Here is a 20,828-nt window from a genome sequence, read left to right as displayed (position 1 = left end):
GTGTCCTGGTCATGTAAAAGTTCTACAGAGTTATCCATCAAGACACTAGAAATTGGGTAGGGGGGTAGTTGGCCTGTCCAATCAGGATCTCATGGTAAATGGCTTGATGATTTGCAGCAGAAGATCAGCAAATAGTTAATTGTTTAAGTGTAATAACAACTCAAAAGCTTTCACTCTACCCCAGCCTACTAAGCCAAGTTATTTTGATTGCTACAGAATCATAGAACTGTAAATAATAATAATAATAATAATAATAATAATAATAATAATAATAATTTATTTATACCCCACCCTTCCCAGCCAGGTCCGGGCTCAGGGCGGCTAACACCGAATATAAATTACAATAAAACGTAACAGGGGTGGAAAAGAAAAAAGAAAAAAAGAGTTAATTAAAATAGGGCTTAGAATAGGGCTTAAAATGCAGCCTTATTTTAGTAGTAGCCCATAAATCAAGACCATAAAGGGAGGAAACATCAGATATTCACCCAGGCCAGTGATCCATGTTGGTCCTACATGGGCCAGCAAAAAAGCCAAGGGAAAAATTATATACCAAATCCCATATAAGGGGTCAGAGTGAGTCCAAGCCGAAGGCCAGGCGCAACAGCTCCATCTTGCAGGCCCTGTGGAAAGATGTCAAATCCCTCAGGGCCCTGGTCCCTTGTGACAGAGCGTTCCACCAAGTTGGTGCTGTAGAGCTGAAAGGGACCCCAAGGCCTATCTAATCCAACCCCCTTCCAACCCCCTGCAATGCTAAAATCTCAACATGCTGGTTCACAGTAATTCAGTTGTAATTTTACAGTTATACACACAGCTCATCCCAATACAGTCATACCTCGGGTTGAATACGCTTCGAGTTGAGTGCGCTTGAGTTGTGCTCCGCTGCAACCCGGAAGTAACGGAGCATGTTACTTTCGGGTTTCGTCGCTTGTGCATGCGCAGACGCTCAAAATCACATCCTGCACATGTGCAGAAGCGGCGAAAAGCAGTGCGCACGTGCGCAGACGTGCCATCACTAGTTACGTTTGCTTCTAGATGCGAACGGGGCTTCGGAACGGATCCCGTTCGTATCTAGAGGTACCACTGTATATTGTTTGTGGTGTGCAAAAGGTAACTGACTCTGCCCCCCCCAAAAACCCACAATTTTTGCATCAAGCTCCACCCCTTCCAGCCAACAATCTGCAGTTCAATCCAGATAAGACTGAGGAATTGACAAATCTGTCAATTCTGGTTCTCTAAGCATCTCATTTTAACACTTTTAAATTCAGTTTTCTGCCCTTCTGCAAGAATTTTCAATTTAAAAATGAAAAATTCACCATCATTTTTGTGCAAATCTTTCCTAAAGATTTGCACAAAATAAAACTATGTGGCCAGACTTGAAATTAGGTATACAGTTCCAGTCTTGAAAAAGAGAGAGGTTATTTTAGAAACGGAAAAAGGAGGGCCAAAATTATCAGGGGAGGCGGAGGACCTGCAGAACATTCCCTATAGAAAAGTTTTAAACGTTTGGGGCTTTCGTTTATTTATTTGGCTGTGGATTAAAAATATTCATAGCCTGCTCATAAGCACAGAAAAAAGTCATTGTATCCAATGTTAGTCCTACTTAGTCCTACTTAGAGCAGACCCACTGAAATGGGTGGGCATGACTAACATAGATACTGTACATTACTTTCAATGGGTCTAATATGAATATAACTTGGTTGGACCTGAAGTGTCATAAGGAAGAACATGATCGAAGTGCATAAAGTTATGCATTGCATGAAGAAAGCAGAGAAAGCTGTTCCTCCCTGCCCTCCTTCTTCCATAATACTAGAACTCAAGGTCATCCAATGAAACTGACTGGCAGGGAATTCAGGACAAACAAAAGAAAGGACTTCTTCACACAGCATGTGATTAATTGATGAAATGCTCTGCAAAAAGATGCAGAGATGTTCACTTAGCTTGGACAGCTTTAAAAAGGGGTTTCAGCAAATTCAGAGGAGGGTAGTCATATAAACAGGTTGCTAGCCATGATAGCTATATGAGGCCACTAGAATCAGAATGCCTCTGAATACTAGGTTGCTGCAATCAACAGAAGGGCCCTGTCTGCACTTTAAATGAGTATCATATCACTTTAAATAGTCCTGGCTTCCCCCACAGAATCCAGGAAATGCAGTTTGTTAAGGGTGCTAAGAGCTGTTAGGAGACCCCCTATTCCTCTCAGAGACCTACAATTCCCAGACTCCTGGGAAGAGGGACTGAGTGTTAAACCACTAAGTTCCCAAACTGCATTTCTTTGAGGGGATTACAGGGTCTCCAAACAACTCCTAACAAATTATTCATATGTATATATGTATCAACTGAGAATTATAGGAGAACGGTAAAGGTACAGTTTATATAACCTTCTATTAAAAGGTGTGGGCACAGAGTGCTATGCTGGTGTTGGGCAGTTAATCAGGATAGACAAGAGATTCAGATGATGCCAACTGTTTATGAATGCCTGGGGCTATACTGCTCAGATTCTACACTATGTGTCTGGGAAGGCTGGCTAGGGACACACTAGAGGCGAAAGTGTACTCTGTGGCTAGTAGTGCCTTTGATCAAGTTTGGGCAGTTTGCCTGCTACGTCCATTCCCGGACAGGAATAACCTGACCACTACAGTCCATGAGTTGGTAACCTTGAGGCTGGATTACTGCAAGGGGCTCTATGTGGGGCTGCCCTTGGGCCTGGTTTGGAAGCTCCAGCTGGTGCAGAAGGCAGCAGCCAGACTGCTGGAGGGGGCATCTGGCCGAGAACATGGGACACCATCATGAAAACAGTTGCACTGGCTGCCCATCGACTCCTGAGCCAGGTTCAAGGGCCTTCTGTTAATTTACAATGCCCAGAATCCCAGGGACCACCCACACCCTTATGTCTCAGCTCAGTTGCTGAAGTACTGCTGTTGTCCACTGAGTTGGTGGGGCTTATTTGACATCAGCACAAAACAGAGTCTTTAGTGTCACCAGCCCAGATTCTGCAGGAAGCTTGTTTCAACCTGTTGAAAACTTTCCTGTAATGCCAAGCTTACACAGGCAATTAAGAATACATCTTTTCATAATAGTTGATGGCCTCTCATTGTAATTTGCGTATGTATAATTTATTTTATTGAATTTATATCAGTCGGGATTCAGGCCTCATCACGGGACTGAAACTGCCTTGGTCGCACTGGTTGATGATCTCCGGCGGGCTAGGGACAAAGGTGAGAGCTGTTTCCTAGTTCTGCTGGATCTCTCAGCGGCCTTTGATACCATCGACCATAACATCCTTCTGGACCGTCTTGAGGGGCTGGGAGCTGGGGGCACTGTCCTACAGTGGTTCCGCTCCTTCCTCCTGGGCCGTGTTCAGAAAGTGGTGGTGGGGGATGAGTGTTCAGACCCCTGGGCTCTCACTTGTGGGGTGCCTCAGGGTTCTGTCCTCTCCCCCATGCTTTTCAACATCTACATGCAGCCACTGGGAGAGATCATCAGGAGGTTTGGGCTGGGTGTTCATCAGTATGCAGATGATACCCAGCTCTACCTCTCTTTTAAATCAGAACCAGTGAGGGCAGTGAAGGTCCTGTGTGAGTGTCTGGAGGCGGTTGGAGGATGGATGGCGGCTAACAGATTGGGGTTGAATCCTGACAAGACAGAAGTACTGTTTCTGGGGGACAGGAGGCGGGCAGGTGTGGAGGATTCCCTGGTCCTGAATGGGGTAACTGTGCCCCTGAAGGACCAGGTGCGCAGCCTGGGAGTCATTTTGGACTCACAGCTGTCCATGGAGGCACAGGTCAAATCTGTGTCCAGGGCAGCTGTTTACCAGCTCCATCTGGTACGTAGGCTGAGACCCTGTCTGCCTGCGGACTGTCTCGCCAGAGTGGTGCATGTTCTGGTTATCTCCCGCTTGGACTACTGCAATGCACTCTACGTGGGGCTACCTTTGAAGATGACTCGGAAACTACAACTAATCCAGAATGCGGCAGCTAGACTGGTGACTGGGAGCGGCCGCCGAGACCATATAACACCGGTCTTGAAAGACCTACATTGGCTCCCAGTATGTTTCCGAGCACAATTCAAAGTGTTGGTGCTGACCTTTAAAGCCCTAAACGGCCTCGGTCCAGTATACCTGAAGGAGCGTCTCCATCCCCATCATTCTGCCCGGACGCTGAGGTCCAGCGCCGAGGGCCTTCTGGCGGTTCCCTCATTGCGAGAAGCAAAGCTACAGGGAACCAGGCAGAGGGCCTTCTCGGTAGTGGCGCCCACTCTGTGGAACGCCCTTCCAGCAGATGTCAAAGCAATAAACAACTACCTGACATTCAGAAGACATCTTAAGGCAGGGAAGTTTTTAACATGTGATTTTACTGTATTTTTGGTTTTTATGGAAGCCGCCCAGAGTGGCTGGGGAGGCCCAGCCAGATGGGCGGGGTATAAATAATAAATTATTATTATTATTATTATTATTATTATTATTATTATTATTATTATTATTATTATATACTGCCCATCTGAAAATTGCAGGGCAGTTTACAGCATAAAAATACAAAATGAGAACGCAAAATACATCAAGCCAAACATGCAAAAAAACAGTAACCCCCTATCACAAAGACATTTAAAAGGCCATATATTCTCTAAGCAGCCAAAAAACTGGTTATAGAAAAATGTTTTGCCCAGTGCCTAAAGATATGTAATGAAGGCACCAGGCAAACCTTGCTAGTTAGAGCATTCCACAAATGGGAAGCCACCTTCAATTTTTTATGATATAGTGATATATAAATATTTTTATAATTACTGTACATATGAACTCACCTGGACCCTGCAATCTTAATCTTAGGCCCTTCTTCATGTGACCTCTCCATGAGAAGCCCGGAGGGTGGCAACACGAGAAGGGGCCTTTTGTGTGGTGGCTCCCAGTTTGTGGCATGCTCTCCCCAGAGAGGGTTGCCTGGTGCCTTCATTATATATATTTCGGTGCAAGATGAAAACGTTTCTCTATAACCAGGCCTTTGGCTGATTGAACATTCTATGGCTTTTTAAATATGTTTGTGGGTTGGGGGTTATTAGTTTGTTCTTGTTTCATTATTTATTTTGTGTTCTATTTTTATGTTGTGAACCACCCTGTGATCTATGGATGAAGGATGGTATACAAATTTAATTAAAACAACAACAACAACTATTTAGTAATAAAGTGACCTTTGCAGGGTTTGTGAGGCAATGGCCTGGTTCAGATTCAAGGCTTCACAAAACTCAAAGCAACAAATGTTGGGGCTGAGTGTTCTGTTCTGTTCTGTTCTGTTGAGCACTGGCTTCTACAGAAAGATCCTGGCTCAGATTAAGCAAACCTTGGCTTAACTCTCCTGGTTTTTTTAATTGACGTGAAGCCAGATCACCCAAGTTCAGATGAAGCAAAGTTTTCCTGAGAATTTACTTCTGAGATTGCTTTACTCCATATGTGCCCACTAGACCGCTTTGATCTGCAGAACCAGCACTGTTACAGGTGCTCCATAATATTTGTTCTGCGTTTATAAGAAACTGATTTTTCAGCATGGCAGCACCCACAATTTGGAACTTCCTGCCTACTGACATCAGGTAGGAGCATTTGTTGTACTCTTCTTAGCACCTGCTCAAAAGATTTTTGCTTTCGATAAGCCCACCCAGAGATATGGAATGTTGATGTGTGTTTTAATCTGTTTTTAGTTTTAAATAGTTGTTTTTGACTGTTTTTACTAATAATGTCATTGTTTTATTCTTCCTGTAAACCGTCTTGCGTTTTTGTTGTTTTTTAAAAATATACTGTATATACAATCAAGCAGTGTATAAATCTTATGAAATAAATAAATAAATAAATTTGTAAAATAAAATAGCATCTACTAGTGATTTCATGCTGATGCTGGTACCCGACAGGAGGCAGGAAGAGGCTTGGGTGGGTGGGGGGAGAGGGGGCTCTGTCAGCCCTGATGCCCATTTGTGTGAACGATCTTCTGAAGCAGGCCGGTATAAAGACAGACATAATATTTTGAGTGCAGCAGATGCTGTCTGAAAGCAATCTCATTGCATTTCAATACAAAATGCACCTTCCCCCGCCCCTTCTGTCCAGTGCAAGATGTGAAAAACCAATTTTGCAGCCTATCACTGCAGTTCAGTTAGAACTGTGGAAAAGCTGGGACTATCGAAAGAGGCAACAGGCTAGCACTAACACCAACCTTCCCAAACCCCAGAGCAGCCACGCAAAGGCTGTATGTATAATATGTATGTATATTGTAATGGTGAAGGACAAACACACAGAAAATTATGGATGTTGCCACTTTAATTATCACACAAGGTAGATATCCCCTCAAAACCTGATGGGAGGTAGAGACTAGAGTCTCACTTGATGATTTGTGCTTATATATATCTATATCTATATATATAAGGCAACCTGCAAAACCGGGATCACACCATGGACCCACTGTGACCACTGTCAAAATATTATGCCTTTCTTTGCCAACTGGGGCAGGGAGCTGGGACTTTCAAACTCCAGAATGGCATCAAGGGGCGGGGGGGGGGGGCATTCTTGTTAAGTTGACCGGCTCCAGAAGTGCCTAACAAGAAGGAAAACGGCACTGTTCCTAATCCATTAGGCAAGCGGGCAACTTAATTATTCGGCTAAGCAGATGCTGTAACTATTCCCACTACCCGCGTGAGAAGAGAAAAGTTTGACCCCCAGGAAACAGATAAAAGTCACCCGGAAAACAAGACTAAACAAAAAAAGTGAACAAAAGAGGTGGGTAGTGTGAGGGAAGGTGCTGGTGGGGGGGGGGCTTGTTGGGGGGAGGGGGGAAGCAGAACACCACCATTCATCGCGGCTAACGACTTGTTCATTATGAGTGATGATGGATAAAGACTTCTCACGCTGAGATGAAATCAAGATTTATATGCATTGTTTCCTCTCTCAACTTGTGGGAAGATCATCATCATCTAATTCTATCTCTGCGGCCAGCGATGGGCATCCGGAGAGCCGGTTATCAAACGGCGCAGTCAGCTGGCAAAAGCCGGGACGTGCGGCTGGCACATCTGGACCGCGGCGCCAACAGCCGAGGGTGAACGATGACGTCTGGCGTGGGGCCAAATTGCTTGCAGACGCTAGCAGGTTCTCATCTACAACTGTACCCTACCAGCATCGCCGTTCTCTCTCTCTCTCTTCTCTTTCTCTCTCTCTCCCTCTTTTTTTTTTTTTACGAGAATCAGATTTTCATTGCTTCATTCAATTGCTCTACACTGCCATTTTTTACAGCTCTTATCGTTCCCCTGGAATATGGCCTTGAGACAGCTCATCCGTGTCCTTCGCTGTGTTATCTCTTCTAACTTTTATTAAAACTTCAGCTTTCATCTGAAGATAGCTAATTAAATCCGTGACAGATTATAGACTCGTTTGAAGAAGGGGGGGGGGGGGAGAAAGAGAGAGAGAGAAAGAGAAATGGTGCTCAACTACTTTTTCTAAACAGAACGCTGGGCGGGGAATTATGTTCTCTTTCCAATGCAGTTAAAACTAAAAGGGGGGGCGAAGGGGGGCAAGGGAAGAATAAGGAGTGTTTCATTCATTTAACCAAGACAAGATGCTTATCTCCTACCAAGTCTATAGATAGGTTTATATTAAAGTTCTTTGTGGCGTGACAAGACCCTGTGCCATTTCTCACCATAATTATTTCTTGATGTTGAGAAAGATTCTCTCAGCGTTAGGGCTGTAAGGGCATGCCTGCTAACACTGGACGGAAAAGCACAGGCCTGCAGGCACCAACCTGGTTGCTCCACAATTTAAAATAGGGAGACCCTAAGCTTCTGTGTACTTTTAAACACTAAGGACATCTAAGGAAGTTTTTGCAAAGAAGAATACTTTAAAGTTAGGGAGTACAAGTATAGGAAACTGCCTTAGAGAGTGTTAGACCACCGTTCCAACTAGCTCAATATTGTCTATGCTGACTATAGGGACACGGGTGGCGCTGTGGTCTAAACCACTGAGCCTCTTGGGCTTGCTGATCGGAAGATCGGCAGTTTGAATCTGTGCAGCGGGGTGAGCTCCCGTTGCTCCGTCCCAGCTCCTGCCAACCTAGCAGTTCAAAAGCATGCCAGTGCAAGTAAATAAATAGGTACCACTGCAGTGGGAAGGTAAACGGCATTTCCGTGCACTCTGGCTTCCATCACGGTGTCCCATCGCACCAGAAGCAGTTTAGTCATGATGGTCACATGACCTGGAAAGTTGTCTGTGGACAAACACTAGCTCCCTCGGCCTGAAAGCAAGATGAGCGCTGCAGCCCATAATCACCTTTGACTGCACTCTACCACCCAGGGGTCCTTTACCTTTCTCCCTACTCTGATTCTCCAGGATTTCAGACAGGGTGTCTCCCCCAGCTCTACCTGGAAATGCTGGGGAATGAACCTAGTACTTTCTGGACACAAATGAAGCTTTGCATCAGAAGGAAGCTTTAAAGCAAAACCACCAGCAGCTTTCGCAGCCCAATCCTATGCTTATTTATTCGGGAGTTTGTACTCCCTGCGTCCCAGAAACAACATCATGGCAAGGTGGAAAATTATCTGGCCCATCTACTAGACAGAAAAGGAGCAGCTGCTCCAACATTTTTCACTCTCCATTCCTTTTTGCTTTTGAATTAGACTGTGAGTCTACAGGCAGGGACTGTGCTATTATTTCAGTATATGTACAGTGCTCAGAAAATGTAAGGTGTTTTGGAAACAGTAACAGTAGTAAGAATAAAAATAAAAATAACAATATTGAAGCACTTGGAGTAGTAACAATAATAATAACAATAACTACAACAATAAGTCAGCCCAAGTTCAGTAGCTACAAAAGATTATAGCTTTACAGAGGAACACAGGGAGGTGCTTTATCCGGAGTCATACCATTGGTCCATTTAGCTTACTATTGTCTAAACTGACTGGCAGTGGCTGTCCAAGCTTTGGGGCAGGTGACATTCTCAGCCTGGTTTGGAGATGCTGGGGGTTGAACTTGGAACCAGCTGCATGCAAGGCTGATGTTCTACCACTGAGCTACAGCTCCTTCCCCAAGTAGGTGCACAAAGGATCACAGCCTTCACTTCCCAGTGCATTGCATCTGAGGGGTGGCAAATCAATGTGAAAAATGGAAGAGCGATATGTAAAAACCTAGGTGCTTTTATTCACATGGCACGTTTGTTCAATTTACGAAAGTCAGAAATAAAAGATGGTTCCTAGCATTGCTTATGAGAACACCTGAAGACAAGTGACTGTAAACCCCTTTATTCAGAATGAGTGGTAGGCTCCAGCCCCTACGTGCATCTTTAAGAAACATGAAACATGCACAAAGACTTAAGTCTTCCTAAATGCTCAAAATTCTGGACTATCTGCCCCAGCTTCTTCCTGCTCACTAAACCCTGTTGCCTCTTCCACCACTACCACCTCCCAAGCCTCTCCCTCTGAACATGCATAATCATCCCAACACCGCTCCCCTGCCTCTGAGCCTTCTTCCCCTGGAGGTTCCCTTGGGGGTTTCCCACCTGGTGCCTTCCCCCCACTCCTCTGCATCCAGCCAGTCCACGACACAAGGGATGGAGCAACTCCTCTATGAAAACAGGCTGCAGCCACTGGCCTGATCCAGCAGGCTCTTCTCATTTAACACAGGACTTGTCATAGGCTGAGGTTCTTTGAAACCAGGAATAAACTTGGAGGGGAGGGCAAGGGGGGTGAGTTAGGCACTTCACTTGGGCCTCGCTGAAGCTCATCCACATAGTACCAAACCATGGTTTAGTGTCAAGTGAGTACTGAGCTGCTGGATGCTCCCACTTTAAAGAGGAGAAAAGCAGCACTTCAGCCAGCCTTCAGGTCCAGTGATATTAATGCAACACGCTTGCAAACGATTTTCATGAGATTTGGTGTACACGCCATTTGGAAAGACAATGGCATATTTGACAGCACTGGAATGCACCTATTTCTCTGTTATTAAGTACTACTGCATTGGGCAGAGACATATCTATAGATTTACAGTTTCAATTCATATCTTTCTCTGACACTAATTTAAAAAAGTGTACATAAACCGTGAGAAGTGAAGGCTCGTTCACATTCCCAGCTTGTTGCAGTCAGAGAATGCTGGCCTGCGGTCTTTACTCCGACAAGGCCGTTTACTACAAAGTGGGTGATAATAATCACAAGACCAGGAACCGGGGCTTTGCTATGGATATATTGGGCCGTCACCCTCCTCTCATCGCAGTTGGCATTTCCCACTGTGAAATATGGCGGAGGATCTTCTGACCTGTGTACAACAAAAACAGCTGGGAATAGAGTCTAAAATGCCTTTGTTACCTTTGTTGCACTCATTGGGAAAAGCAAGTTAGAACTTTTCCACAAAGGAAAGCAGGAAGTAGGCTTCTAAGGAAAAGGTATTAAAGATGCCAGCAACAAACCAACCTACTTCCAAAATGAGCATAATGAGAGCCCCACCTGAGCCTCGCTGGGATCCTTTTCTCCGCTTCAAAGCCTTTTGCAAGATGTCCTTCATGGTGACCTTCATGCTGTCCACCTGGATAAGTGAGAATCCATGTGCAGCATTTCTGCAAGACACAGAAATGGAGAGTGTGACACGCATGCACTTATGTGTACACACACACACACACACACACACACACACACAAACACAAACACACAAAAACCCTCACCCACATGTAATATTATCTGGCCTACCTTTTGGCAGATTTGAACAAACTATTAACAGAGACCCTGGCTAGATTTCTCTTTCTGGCTGCAAAAAAACTGAAAAGGAAATATCCTCCAATTAAAACATCCTGTCCCACTGCTGTTCTCATGTATTACAATCTTTAATCCGGTTATGTTATGTTATTTATTTATAACTCATTCTTAATTTCCTTATTTTAAGGTACTATGTAGTATATCTTATTTTATATCATTTATGCATTACAACCCACTTTAATGTATTCTGTATGTTAAGATAACTCACTTGAATGGTTGTTAGTTTTATTTTGTTTGGGTCTATGATCACATAATAAAGGATCTGTATCTGTGTCACATGTTATTGCAAAATAGTCACCAGAGGGCAGCTTGCATCAGGAAAAGTCTTAGGACTGTTATCCAGCATTTTAAGGCCAGTGGAGGAGAGGAAGAACAATATACTGAAGGCAAGACAAAACCATGTAGATCAACACCTTCAATTGTACCAGCAAAAAATGCAGCTCTTAGAGCAGAGGTTTCACAGAGTTCCCTGAAGCTGATGAGGAGTCTGATTTCACACCATATCCAAATTCTAGGTCTTTAAAAGTAGCCCCAAGCTGGGCTCTAAATAGAAGGGTCAATGGGTGCACACAGAGCTCAAATGAAGAACGCAGCACTTCTTGAATTGCAATGCAATTAGAAAACGTGATCCAATTGCATTTCAATTCAGCATGGACTGAGAAATATTGCTTCAGTGCTGAGTTGCCACAAATATGATGCCCCATGGCTGCAGTGAGAAATATTTATTGAGACAAAATCCTGAAATTATCTGTGTGCCCCCAGATGGGAGCAGGACACAGCTAATTAGGGGGTGTCGTTGAAGTCTGCAATGCCCATGTTTGGACTTGCAGCCAAATCTCAATTTATGTAGAGGTTATGTTCTGGGGATAGAGCATAAAGCCAAAATCGCATATAGTCAAAACATTCTCCCAGCACCTCTGAACACTCTCACCAGGTGAGTTTAATGTTGGGTGGGATTGCTAAGCTGAATTCGCACAAGCTAAATGCACTTAAGCTGCAAATCGACTGTCCATGCACTTTGTTGGTATGTTAATTTTCATCATCAAACTGAGGTAAGCACGAGTCCTTTGGCTTTGACTGTAGTCTAATCTGCAGAATACCTCCATCCACCCACCTTCTTATTTACTTCTCTGGAAGTGACAGAAGGAGATCCTGTTGGGAGACTTCCCTCCCTGCTATGGCAATGGCTTTTACGACAAAGACTCTAAGAAATGTGGTTCCCAGGGCTCCTGACACCCATACCTAGGTACCCTGGGAAAAGCTGGATTTCCCGGGGCCCCTGATGCCAGGGATGATGGCATGATGGTGTTGCAGCAGGTGAGGCCTCCTTAAGGGGCTCTGATAGGATCACGCTCCCATGATGGAGCCCAAAGTGTGGGAAATTGCAGTCAAATGTAGGGACCAAAGAGTTCTGTTCCTAGACTTAGCTAGGTCACGCCCTCTCACCTCCATGAGTGAGGAAGGAAAGCTTATTCTAGTTCCTTTTCTCACTTTCCCTGCCAACCATGTAACTGACCAGGATGGATGTGTCTGAACTTGGTCCAAGTTCAGGCCACAGGTCTAAAACTATATTGTGTATTTTGCATGCACAAGTAATCAACCTGTGTTCTCCTTGCCGTTGAATGGAACAGTACATGAATCAGTCCTTTGGATTCAGTAAGTAAAGCTTTTAAACTTACTTAAGTGTGTGTGATCTGTTCAATGCTAGAGGAGTGGGGGTGGGGCAAGAGCTTTAAAGTAGATTAAATGGGTTATGCAAAAGGGTTTAATGGCATACATTCCATGCTATACTGCTGCTTAACTTTGATAGTGTTTTAAACTCTTCTGGGGGCTTTCTCCCACTAGAGAGTATGCAAAGCCCCATATTTTTAATCTAGGCACCCACTCAATTCTTTTGTTAATTACCCAAACATGGATTGAATCTATCCATCTCTACACAACTTGGGTATAGAATACACCTTTAACAAAATCTATTTTAGACTGCTTTGTGCACCCAACAAAGACTCCAATTCCACAAAAGCTCAGGAGGCGATAAAAATATTTGTCTTTAAGGTACCCCACAATGCTGTTGTTTTTGCTGCAACAGATTATGCCAACACATCTGGAGTTTGTCCCCAGTACCTGTCGCTGGGGAATCCAGGTGCAGCTTTCGACCCAGAAGCTCTGCAGAGAAAAATGAGATCATTCTGGCAAGATGTACAAGACTGTCCCAGAAGCAACTTTCAGAGGCTTATTCTTGCTAATTTCTGCCATTTATTTTATAGTGCGTGGCTTTTTCTTTTTAAAAACAGGGTAATTGCTTATTTGTATTGTATTTTAAAAAAATAAACAACTACCCTATTAGACCTTCTAATATCATCAGTAGATAAGCAGGACAGAAATAATAAATTTCTTATTATTTGGAATTAGCTCTAGACATTTCACCAGTGCCCAACACCTTACGTGACAGGAAGAAAAGTAAGTGCACAGTTCTGATCCAACAATAATAGAGAACACGGTCCAAAGACATACTCCTTTTATTTTATTTTTTTAAAAAATATTAATGACTTTAAAACCGTTTTTGGGAAAATCTGGAATATTTTAGGAGTATATCTTGAGGATTCCTCAATGAGTAGATTATTGTTGTACAGATATAATTCAGTTATATAACTCAGCATGCAAAAGGTCCCAGGTACAGTTCCTGGCATCTCCAGGTACGGCTAGGAAAGAGTCCTTTGTCTGAAACCCTGAAAAGCCATTGCTAGTCAATATAGACAATACTGAGCTAGATAGGCCCATGGTCTGACTTAGTTTAGGACAGCTTCCTGTGTTCTTATTTAAATCAGCCCTTTATCAGGACTAGAATATTACTTCTTTTTTACAGGAAATGCTGTAGCTCAGTGGTACAGAAGATGCTTTGCATGTAAAAGGTCCAAGGTATGTTCCCTGAAATCCAGAGGCAGGGTTGGGAAAGGCTTATTGACTGATACCCTGGAGAGCTGCTGCCAGTCAGTGAAGACAGTATTGAATTAGATGGATCAATTGTCTCACCTGTTATTACCCTGCATTCCAAGGCATTCCCCTGTGTTCTTACATCAGTTCTGGAAAACAACCTTCACTGGATCTTTGAAATGCTGTTGGGGCTGAGTTATATGCAGGCAGCATCAGGAGTCAGGGTTAGAACACGCCAGAGCCAGGAAAGGCAAGAGCTGTCTAGGCAAAGTTCCAGCCTGAACTCAAGCCCTTCCTGTTGAGAAGACAGGCTGGATGGGCCAAGCCACTCCACTAGCTCACAGGTCTTCACTGCCCAGTGAGACTCTCCAACCAGTAGTCCTGGTGACTTCCCTCATGGGGCAGCTCTGCACCCAGCTGAGGCATTCTGGGTTCTACTCCGACCAGCCCCAGAAGGGAGTAATATATAAACCCGCTCTCACTTTTTATTTCTCTTTATTTTTGGTCTAATGAATCCAAAGTTGTTCTAACGCTTAACAATCACTTGGGGACTCCAAGCTGAAGAACAAGAAGTGCCTATGTAGGCAATTAGAAGTTCATCTTTCCACAATGGTTTATTGAAGCTTCTTTTTAACCTTTTTGAATTGTTTTTAACTTTTTCACACTTTTATTGCATGGCTTTTATTTTTTTAAATGCTGCGATCCGCTTTGATATATTTTTAGGATTTGGTGGTATATAAATATTTTTATAAATAAATAAGGAGGAGGGGGGCGGATTTGGCTAAAATGCCTATTTAAATATTATTAAGTCTCAATCCTGTGCACATTTACATGGGAGTCAGTTCCACTGAGCAAAGCAGACCTTATTTCCAGTAAAAAGACACAGGATTGTACTTGTAAACTTATTTAATCAATTAAATTTGTAATTCAAAGCCACAAAGTATTTAAATGCAAAAGGCTTTTGGCTGTTTTCTACTCATTCATGATGTCCGCTCAGAAGACCCCTTAGGATACTCCCCAAAAAAACCTTCCATGCGTCTGATGGCTTCACTCCACTGCACACCCACCCACCCCAATTTAATAAACTTTTGTGCTTTTTTACTTTGGATAAATACTGAACAGGCCAAATCTTTCTCTGACATTTAAGTCAGCTTACACCGGCAAAGTCTGAGAACTCTGCCTGCAGAACACATTGTGGTACTTATTGCAATGCTCAGCCAAAATCCAAAGTAAACATTAAGAAAATGAGTTGAAATGTGGAAGGAAAGCCAAGGTGAAAAGGCGTAAGAAGGGGAGAGTTAAAATGAAAAATAGGCAGAAGTGGCCAGGGTGTTGTTCTTTAAGCACCACCCCTTGTTTTTTAAGCATCCACAGGAGGCAATGATGACCACTAACCTAATGGCTTTCAAAAAGGATTACACAAATTCCCAGAGGAGAAGGCTATCAAATACCAGGTGTTAGAACCTGCAGAAGGGGAGAATTAGTACTGTGCTCAGGTCTTGCTTGTGGGCTTCCAACACTGGGGCATCTGCTTGGCCACTGTGAGAACAGGATTCTGTGCTAGATGGACCACTGGCTTGATCTAGCCTGCACCTCTTACATTCTTATGTAGTTCCTGAAGAGCCAGGAGAAATTTATACCATCATAAAGAGCACAAGAAGAACCCTGAGGAATCAGACCAAAGGTCCAGCAAATGTTAACTTTTGCACAAAACATTTTAATATCTGTACCTATTTTTAGCACGTTTGTTGCGTTTTTAACATCTGCGCACATAAGGAGAGAGCCCTGCTGGATCAGCCTAAAGGCACACCTGCTTCAGCATTCTACTTGTAAGAGCCAGGAAAGGCAAATGAATGCTTTTGTCTGGCTGGAATGCATCTTTCAACTCCATTAAAGCCTCTTGTTTGTCTGGAGGGAGGACAGAGAAGAGTGTGTAGAACTAGTCTACTGTACAAAGGTTAAGATTTACTTTCGTTACTCCACCCGTTTTGGTCTGCTGGCCCCACCACTCACAGATATTTGGTCCCCAGAAGGTCGCCCAAAAGGGAATGTGGCCCCTAGGCTGAGAGAGTTCTTATAGGACACTAATCTGAACTAGGAAGCTCCATACAGCCATTCTGACTAATAGTCATCAACAGACCTCTTCCATGGATGTGTCTAGAGCCCTATCCGCAATATATAAAGCAGCATCATACCACTTTAAACAGCCATAACTTGCCCCAAAGAATTCTGGGAGCTGTAGTTAAGGGTGTTGAGAATTGATAGGAGGTCATGGTTCCCCACACCGCACTACAATTCCCAGAGTCCTCTAAGTTTGATTGTTAAAGAACTCTGGAAATTGTAGCTTTTTGTAGGGGAATAGGGGTTTCATAACAGTTCTCAATACCTGTAACCAACTACAGTTCCCAGCTTTCTTTAAGTGAAGAAGCCATGACAATTTAAAGTGGTATGGCACTGCTTTAAAAGTAAAGTGCGGATGGGGCTTTTCTCTCTCTTAAAGCTGTCTGAGCCTGTATCTGCGACATCACAGCAACAGATTCTACACAAGAAAAGCAAGCAGTGAAGCTTTTCACTGTACTGAACCACTTCCAAGATTTTGGTAATGGGGGAATTTTGTATTAGAATATTGGACCATCTAAACAAACAAGCACACCTAGCAGGCCAGTGAGAAGGGTTTATTTAGCTCAGCCTTCTTCCTGACATGCTAGTTCCTCACCTCTACATGCACTCTACATGCATTCCTCCTCACTCCTCATAAATAGCCAGAAAGTGGTACAGTCCAGAAAAAGAGTTACAACTTGGATCCTCTGAACTGGCCCTAAATGAAGAGTCTCTGAGCTACCAGGGAAGTGAGTGGGGGGCAGCTCTATGAGGAGGCACAGGGAATAGCTATCAATGGCTAGCAGCCATTGCCAGAAGCAGGATGTATCTGAATGACAGTTGCTGGAAAGCACGAGAGGGCAGAATGCTGCCGCCCTCAGTTCCTACCTGTGGGCTTCTGTGCAGAGAGGCACCTTCCCTGAACACTCCCTGAAAAAAAAGATAGAGCCCCATTTCCGAGAGTAAAAACACAACAGTCCCCTGCTAAAGCCTGCCTTAGCTCGAGCCTGCCTGTGCTCTGTGAGCAACATGGCCTGAAAGCTGTCAAGTTAATTGCTCTGAGCACTCCGTTACTGAATCATGGCTGAACCCCAGCCATCCTTTACCTCAGAACCTGGAGCCCATCCCAGAACCAATCTTTAAAAGTTTATTTTACTGATCAAAGTAAAATAAGAAAGACAAAAAAGCAGGGAGGGAAGCAGAGGCCAAGGAGCTGGGGGTTGGTGGAGGAGAGGAGAGGAGAAAGCCCTGCATTTGACTATATTTAGTGGAACTATTTGAGTAAGTGAGGCCCTGGCAACGGCTGCAGAATATAACGTGCAGCCTGAAATTGTAAACGCCGGGATGTTTGTTCTGGAGCCTGGCCAGACAGGGCCATGATGTCGGTCTTCCAAGAGCTGAGGGATGACAAGGGAGGGCCAGGGAGCAGCAAGGGAGGGAGGTGTTGTCGAAAAGGGGGGGGGGGAGACACAGCACCAGGACATCCAGTGCCTGTAGTGATTCCCGAAGATGTTCTGGGCAGAAACCACAGTCCTTGCCTTTTCAGGCGTACATGGAATATTGGCACTGCCTCCTTCCTGTCTTCCTGGTGTTCTCTCTACACTCAGATCTCTCTTTTCCTCTACCCTTCTGGTTCAGGTTTTCCTCATTGTGCCATTAATCCTTACCTCTTTTGCTTGTTTACGCCCCTCTCCATTTTCCCGTTATAGCTGGGATTCTTTATCTCTTCCTAGATGCTGCACAATACAGTATTATCTTGTTGTTGGGGAAAAAAAACCCTAACTCTTTAAAATGGCACCTTCTCTCTTTCACCTTCTTTTGCCCCAACCATCATCTTGAGATCACGCTGCCAACAGAAGTTCCTGTCTCTGTCAAGGGTAGCCAACTTGGTCTAGTACAAAGCATGATATTTGAACCATTCTCTGCAGCTCCCTATACCTTAGAAACATCTTGCCTCTCTTATTGTGACTTGGTGATGGGCCTTCTGCTACAGAAGCCTACTCTTCCACCACTAGCGGAAGTCAAAGTGCAGCATAGCTACAATGCCAAGCACAGGAAGCTACACTTTAGCGGTAGAGCACCTGCTTTGCATGCAGAACGTTCCATGTTCAATTCCTGGTTTCTCCAGGAAGGGCTGGGAAAGGCTGCCGACTAAATCCCCAGAGTCAGTCTGTATAGAGACTGTCAGTATAGAGTTGGTCAGAATAGAGAATACTGACTAGGATCAGGCCAAAGACCAATTACTTCATTGTCCTGTTCTCACAGTTGCCAACTGGATGCCCTGAAGGCAAGCTCACAAGCCAGACCAGAGCACAAGAGCACTCTCTCCTCCTGTGGTTTCCAGCAACTAGAATTCAGAAACATTGCTGCCTCAGATTATGGAGGCTAGTACCATTATAGCTAGTAGCCTTATCCTCCACAATTTTTTTCAATCCTCTTTTAAAGCTATCTAGGCTGGTGGCGAGTTCCCTAGTTTAACTCTGCACTAGGTTAAGAAGTACTTTTTTCTTATCTGTCCTGAATTTTCCAAAACTGTCAGTTCACTGGATGTCCGCAAGTTCTAGAGTTTAGAGACAGGGAGAAATTCTTCTCTATCCACTTTCTGTACACCATGCATAATTTTATAACCTTCTATCATGTCACCTTTTAAATCATCTTTTCTCTAAACTAAAAAACCAAAAACTTCAAATGCTGCAACTTTTGTATCCCTATGATCATTTTGCTTGTGGTTTTCTGCCCCCTCTAACCCAGTTACTGTTGCTGCACCTTGTGAAAGTGAGTTCCACAGGTTACCTGCAGTGTGCAAAATTTCCCTTCCTTATGTCAATCCCAAACTTTCAGCCAATCATTTTACCCTGAGCTACAGTATTATGAGAGAGGGATTGGGTGGGGTGGGGTGGGAGAACAGAGTTCTCAGTCTCAAATGCAATGTGGATTGAGTATTGCCTCACCCATTAAAAATCCATGCCATCTCTATTTTTCTTGTTGTTTGTTTATTATTATTTTTTTAAAAAAAGAAATTAGACCAAGGGAAGAAAACCCCCTACAGCTGGCTTCCTTCTAACCCTCTTCCCTCCCAATCATTTTACGAAAACATACCTGGGTGACAAGGTTAAATCAAGCAAAGGAAAATCCCTGGCACTTATCATCCGCCGGCATTACTGATAAATTGCGTGGTGGAGGAATAAAGGATTACCTTCTGTATTTTTTCATTACACTTTTCTTTTGTTACAGAATACATAAATCCATTGTGGCACAATGTAATATGTATCATCGCGCTACACCTGTGGACGCTTCATAGCGGCTGCCATGTCTGTGCAGTCAGGAATGATGAGTGAACCCCCCGTGAATGTTAATGATAGTGATCATTCTGAGGTAACTTGGCTTTCCATCTTCCTTTACAGCCTCGACGCTGGAGCCAGGGTGGCAAGGTTCAGGAGAGGGAAAATGGGGAAGGAAGGGGGGGGGGGAGAGAAGCAGGAGAGAGAGAGAGAGAGAGAGAGAGAGAGAGAGAGAGAGAGAGAGAGAGAGAGAAGCGAGGAGAACGTCCACACCTCAGGAGGAAAAATGCACACCCGCTCACCCTTAGGCCTGGCTTGGGCAAATCCATTAATGCTTGAAGGGAAAAGAAGAAAGGGGGGAAGAGGGGAGTGGGAGACAAGAGGCTGATTCTTCGCCTTTCGTCTCTAAGGCAGTGGGGAAACTTTTTCATGATTGCTGCATTCACCACGAGTCTGCTGCTGGTGGAGACAGTATTGGATAGGGAAAGGCCAACCAAGGCCCTGTGTCTGCACTATGCATTCAAAGAAGTATCATACCACTTTAAACAGCCATGGCTTCCCCCAAAGAATCATGGGAACTGTAGTTTCTTAAGTGTACTGGGGGTTGCTAGAAAGCCCCTATTGCCCTCAGAGAACTACATTCCCATAATTCCCTGGGAAGAGGGGTGAATTGTTTAACCACTGCTCCCCCTCCCAGTTACTATTTCAGTCAACTAACTTCCTGGCAGAGGTGTAGTGATCCTGGGTTGCAGAGCCATTACTGCTTCTGCAGCAGGCCCGTCTCCAGCATTCTACACCCACCTGATCTGCATGAAAGGAGAGCTACTGAGAAGTAGTCTTCCTACCCTTTGATTTCAGCCCATCAGAGTGAAGATAGGTGAGTCAGCCAGTGAGGCTATTGGTTCCTAGCGTCACTCTGGAGAAGGTGTGCGGGAATAAGACTGAGGAGGAAGAGTTCTGTATACACCAAAGCCAAGCATTTGGGAATACTGAAAATGCAAGGTACTTCAGTTTCAGAAGAACAGTGAGCAAGAAAAATACAACTTAAGCCACTCGGGGAGGGGGGGGATATTTGAGCACTACATATCGTTTGCCCATATATGTGCACAGAAAATAATATATCCAGCTAAAAGGGTGACACATAAAGATCTGGATTGATCATTGCAATGCACCCCTAATTATTATCATAGTATAATTATAATAATATTGCATACTCTGAGGAGTGCTCCTGGTTGCTGCTGAAACATGGGCAACCAGTTTCTGGGCTGGATTCAGAACCACACCCAAACTGCAAACCTAAGCAGATGTTTCTAAACAGAGGTTGGATGGCCATCTATCAGAGATTCTTTAGCTGTGATTCCTGAACTAAGAGGGGATTGACTTGATGATCCTTTGGGTCCCTTCCAAGTCTACAATTCTACGATTCAATGGGAGTGCAACCCCATCCAAAATAGATTGAACCTCTATTCCCTGATCTGCCTTGTGACTAACCAGGGGCACCCCTGCCTTGTCTGGATTCAGCTTCAGTTTATTAGCCCACATCCAGTCTTTTACCAAGATCAGGCAGAGATACAGAACTTGGAAAAGCCTCATTGGTTTTAGAAGGGACATAAGAAGCTGCCTTATACTGAATCAGACTACTGGTCCATCCAGCGTTGGGATGTCTACAGTGGCAGGCAGTGGCTTTCCGGGGTTTCCACAGCCCTACCTGAAGACACCAGGGAATGAGCCTGGGGCCTTCTGCATGCAATGCAG

General features: G+C 44.2%; 1 protein-coding gene across 10 annotated transcripts in view; it reads right to left on the bottom strand.

Annotated features, from left to right (window-relative positions):
* MAPKAP1 (MAPK associated protein 1) overlaps positions 1-20,828 on the bottom strand; it is a 187,172-nt gene that overhangs the window by 77,915 nt on the left and 88,429 nt on the right. For 6 of the 10 annotated variants that reach the window (XR_014164469.1, XM_081896475.1, XM_081896472.1 and 3 more), the window contains exons 7-8: positions 12,883-12,924; positions 10,456-10,565 (exon numbers count right to left, since the gene is read on the bottom strand). Coding sequence is in view for 9 of the 10 variants with exons in the window: in XM_081896475.1 (XP_081752601.1) it covers positions 10,456-10,565; positions 12,883-12,924 (152 nt within the window). In the remaining variant the exon portion in view is untranslated. The remainder of the gene's footprint in view (positions 1-10,455; positions 10,566-12,882; positions 12,925-20,828) is intronic. The other 4 variants (XM_081896477.1, XM_081896474.1, XM_081896473.1 and 1 more) reach the window with 1 other exon arrangement.

The sequence above is a fragment of the Podarcis melisellensis genome (genome assembly GCF_964234715.1).
Source record: "Podarcis melisellensis genome assembly, chromosome: Z".
NCBI lineage: Eukaryota > Metazoa > Chordata > Lepidosauria > Squamata > Lacertidae > Podarcis > Podarcis melisellensis.
Note: the sequence above shows the minus strand (reverse complement) of the source record. Positions and strands in the feature narration are given on the sequence as shown.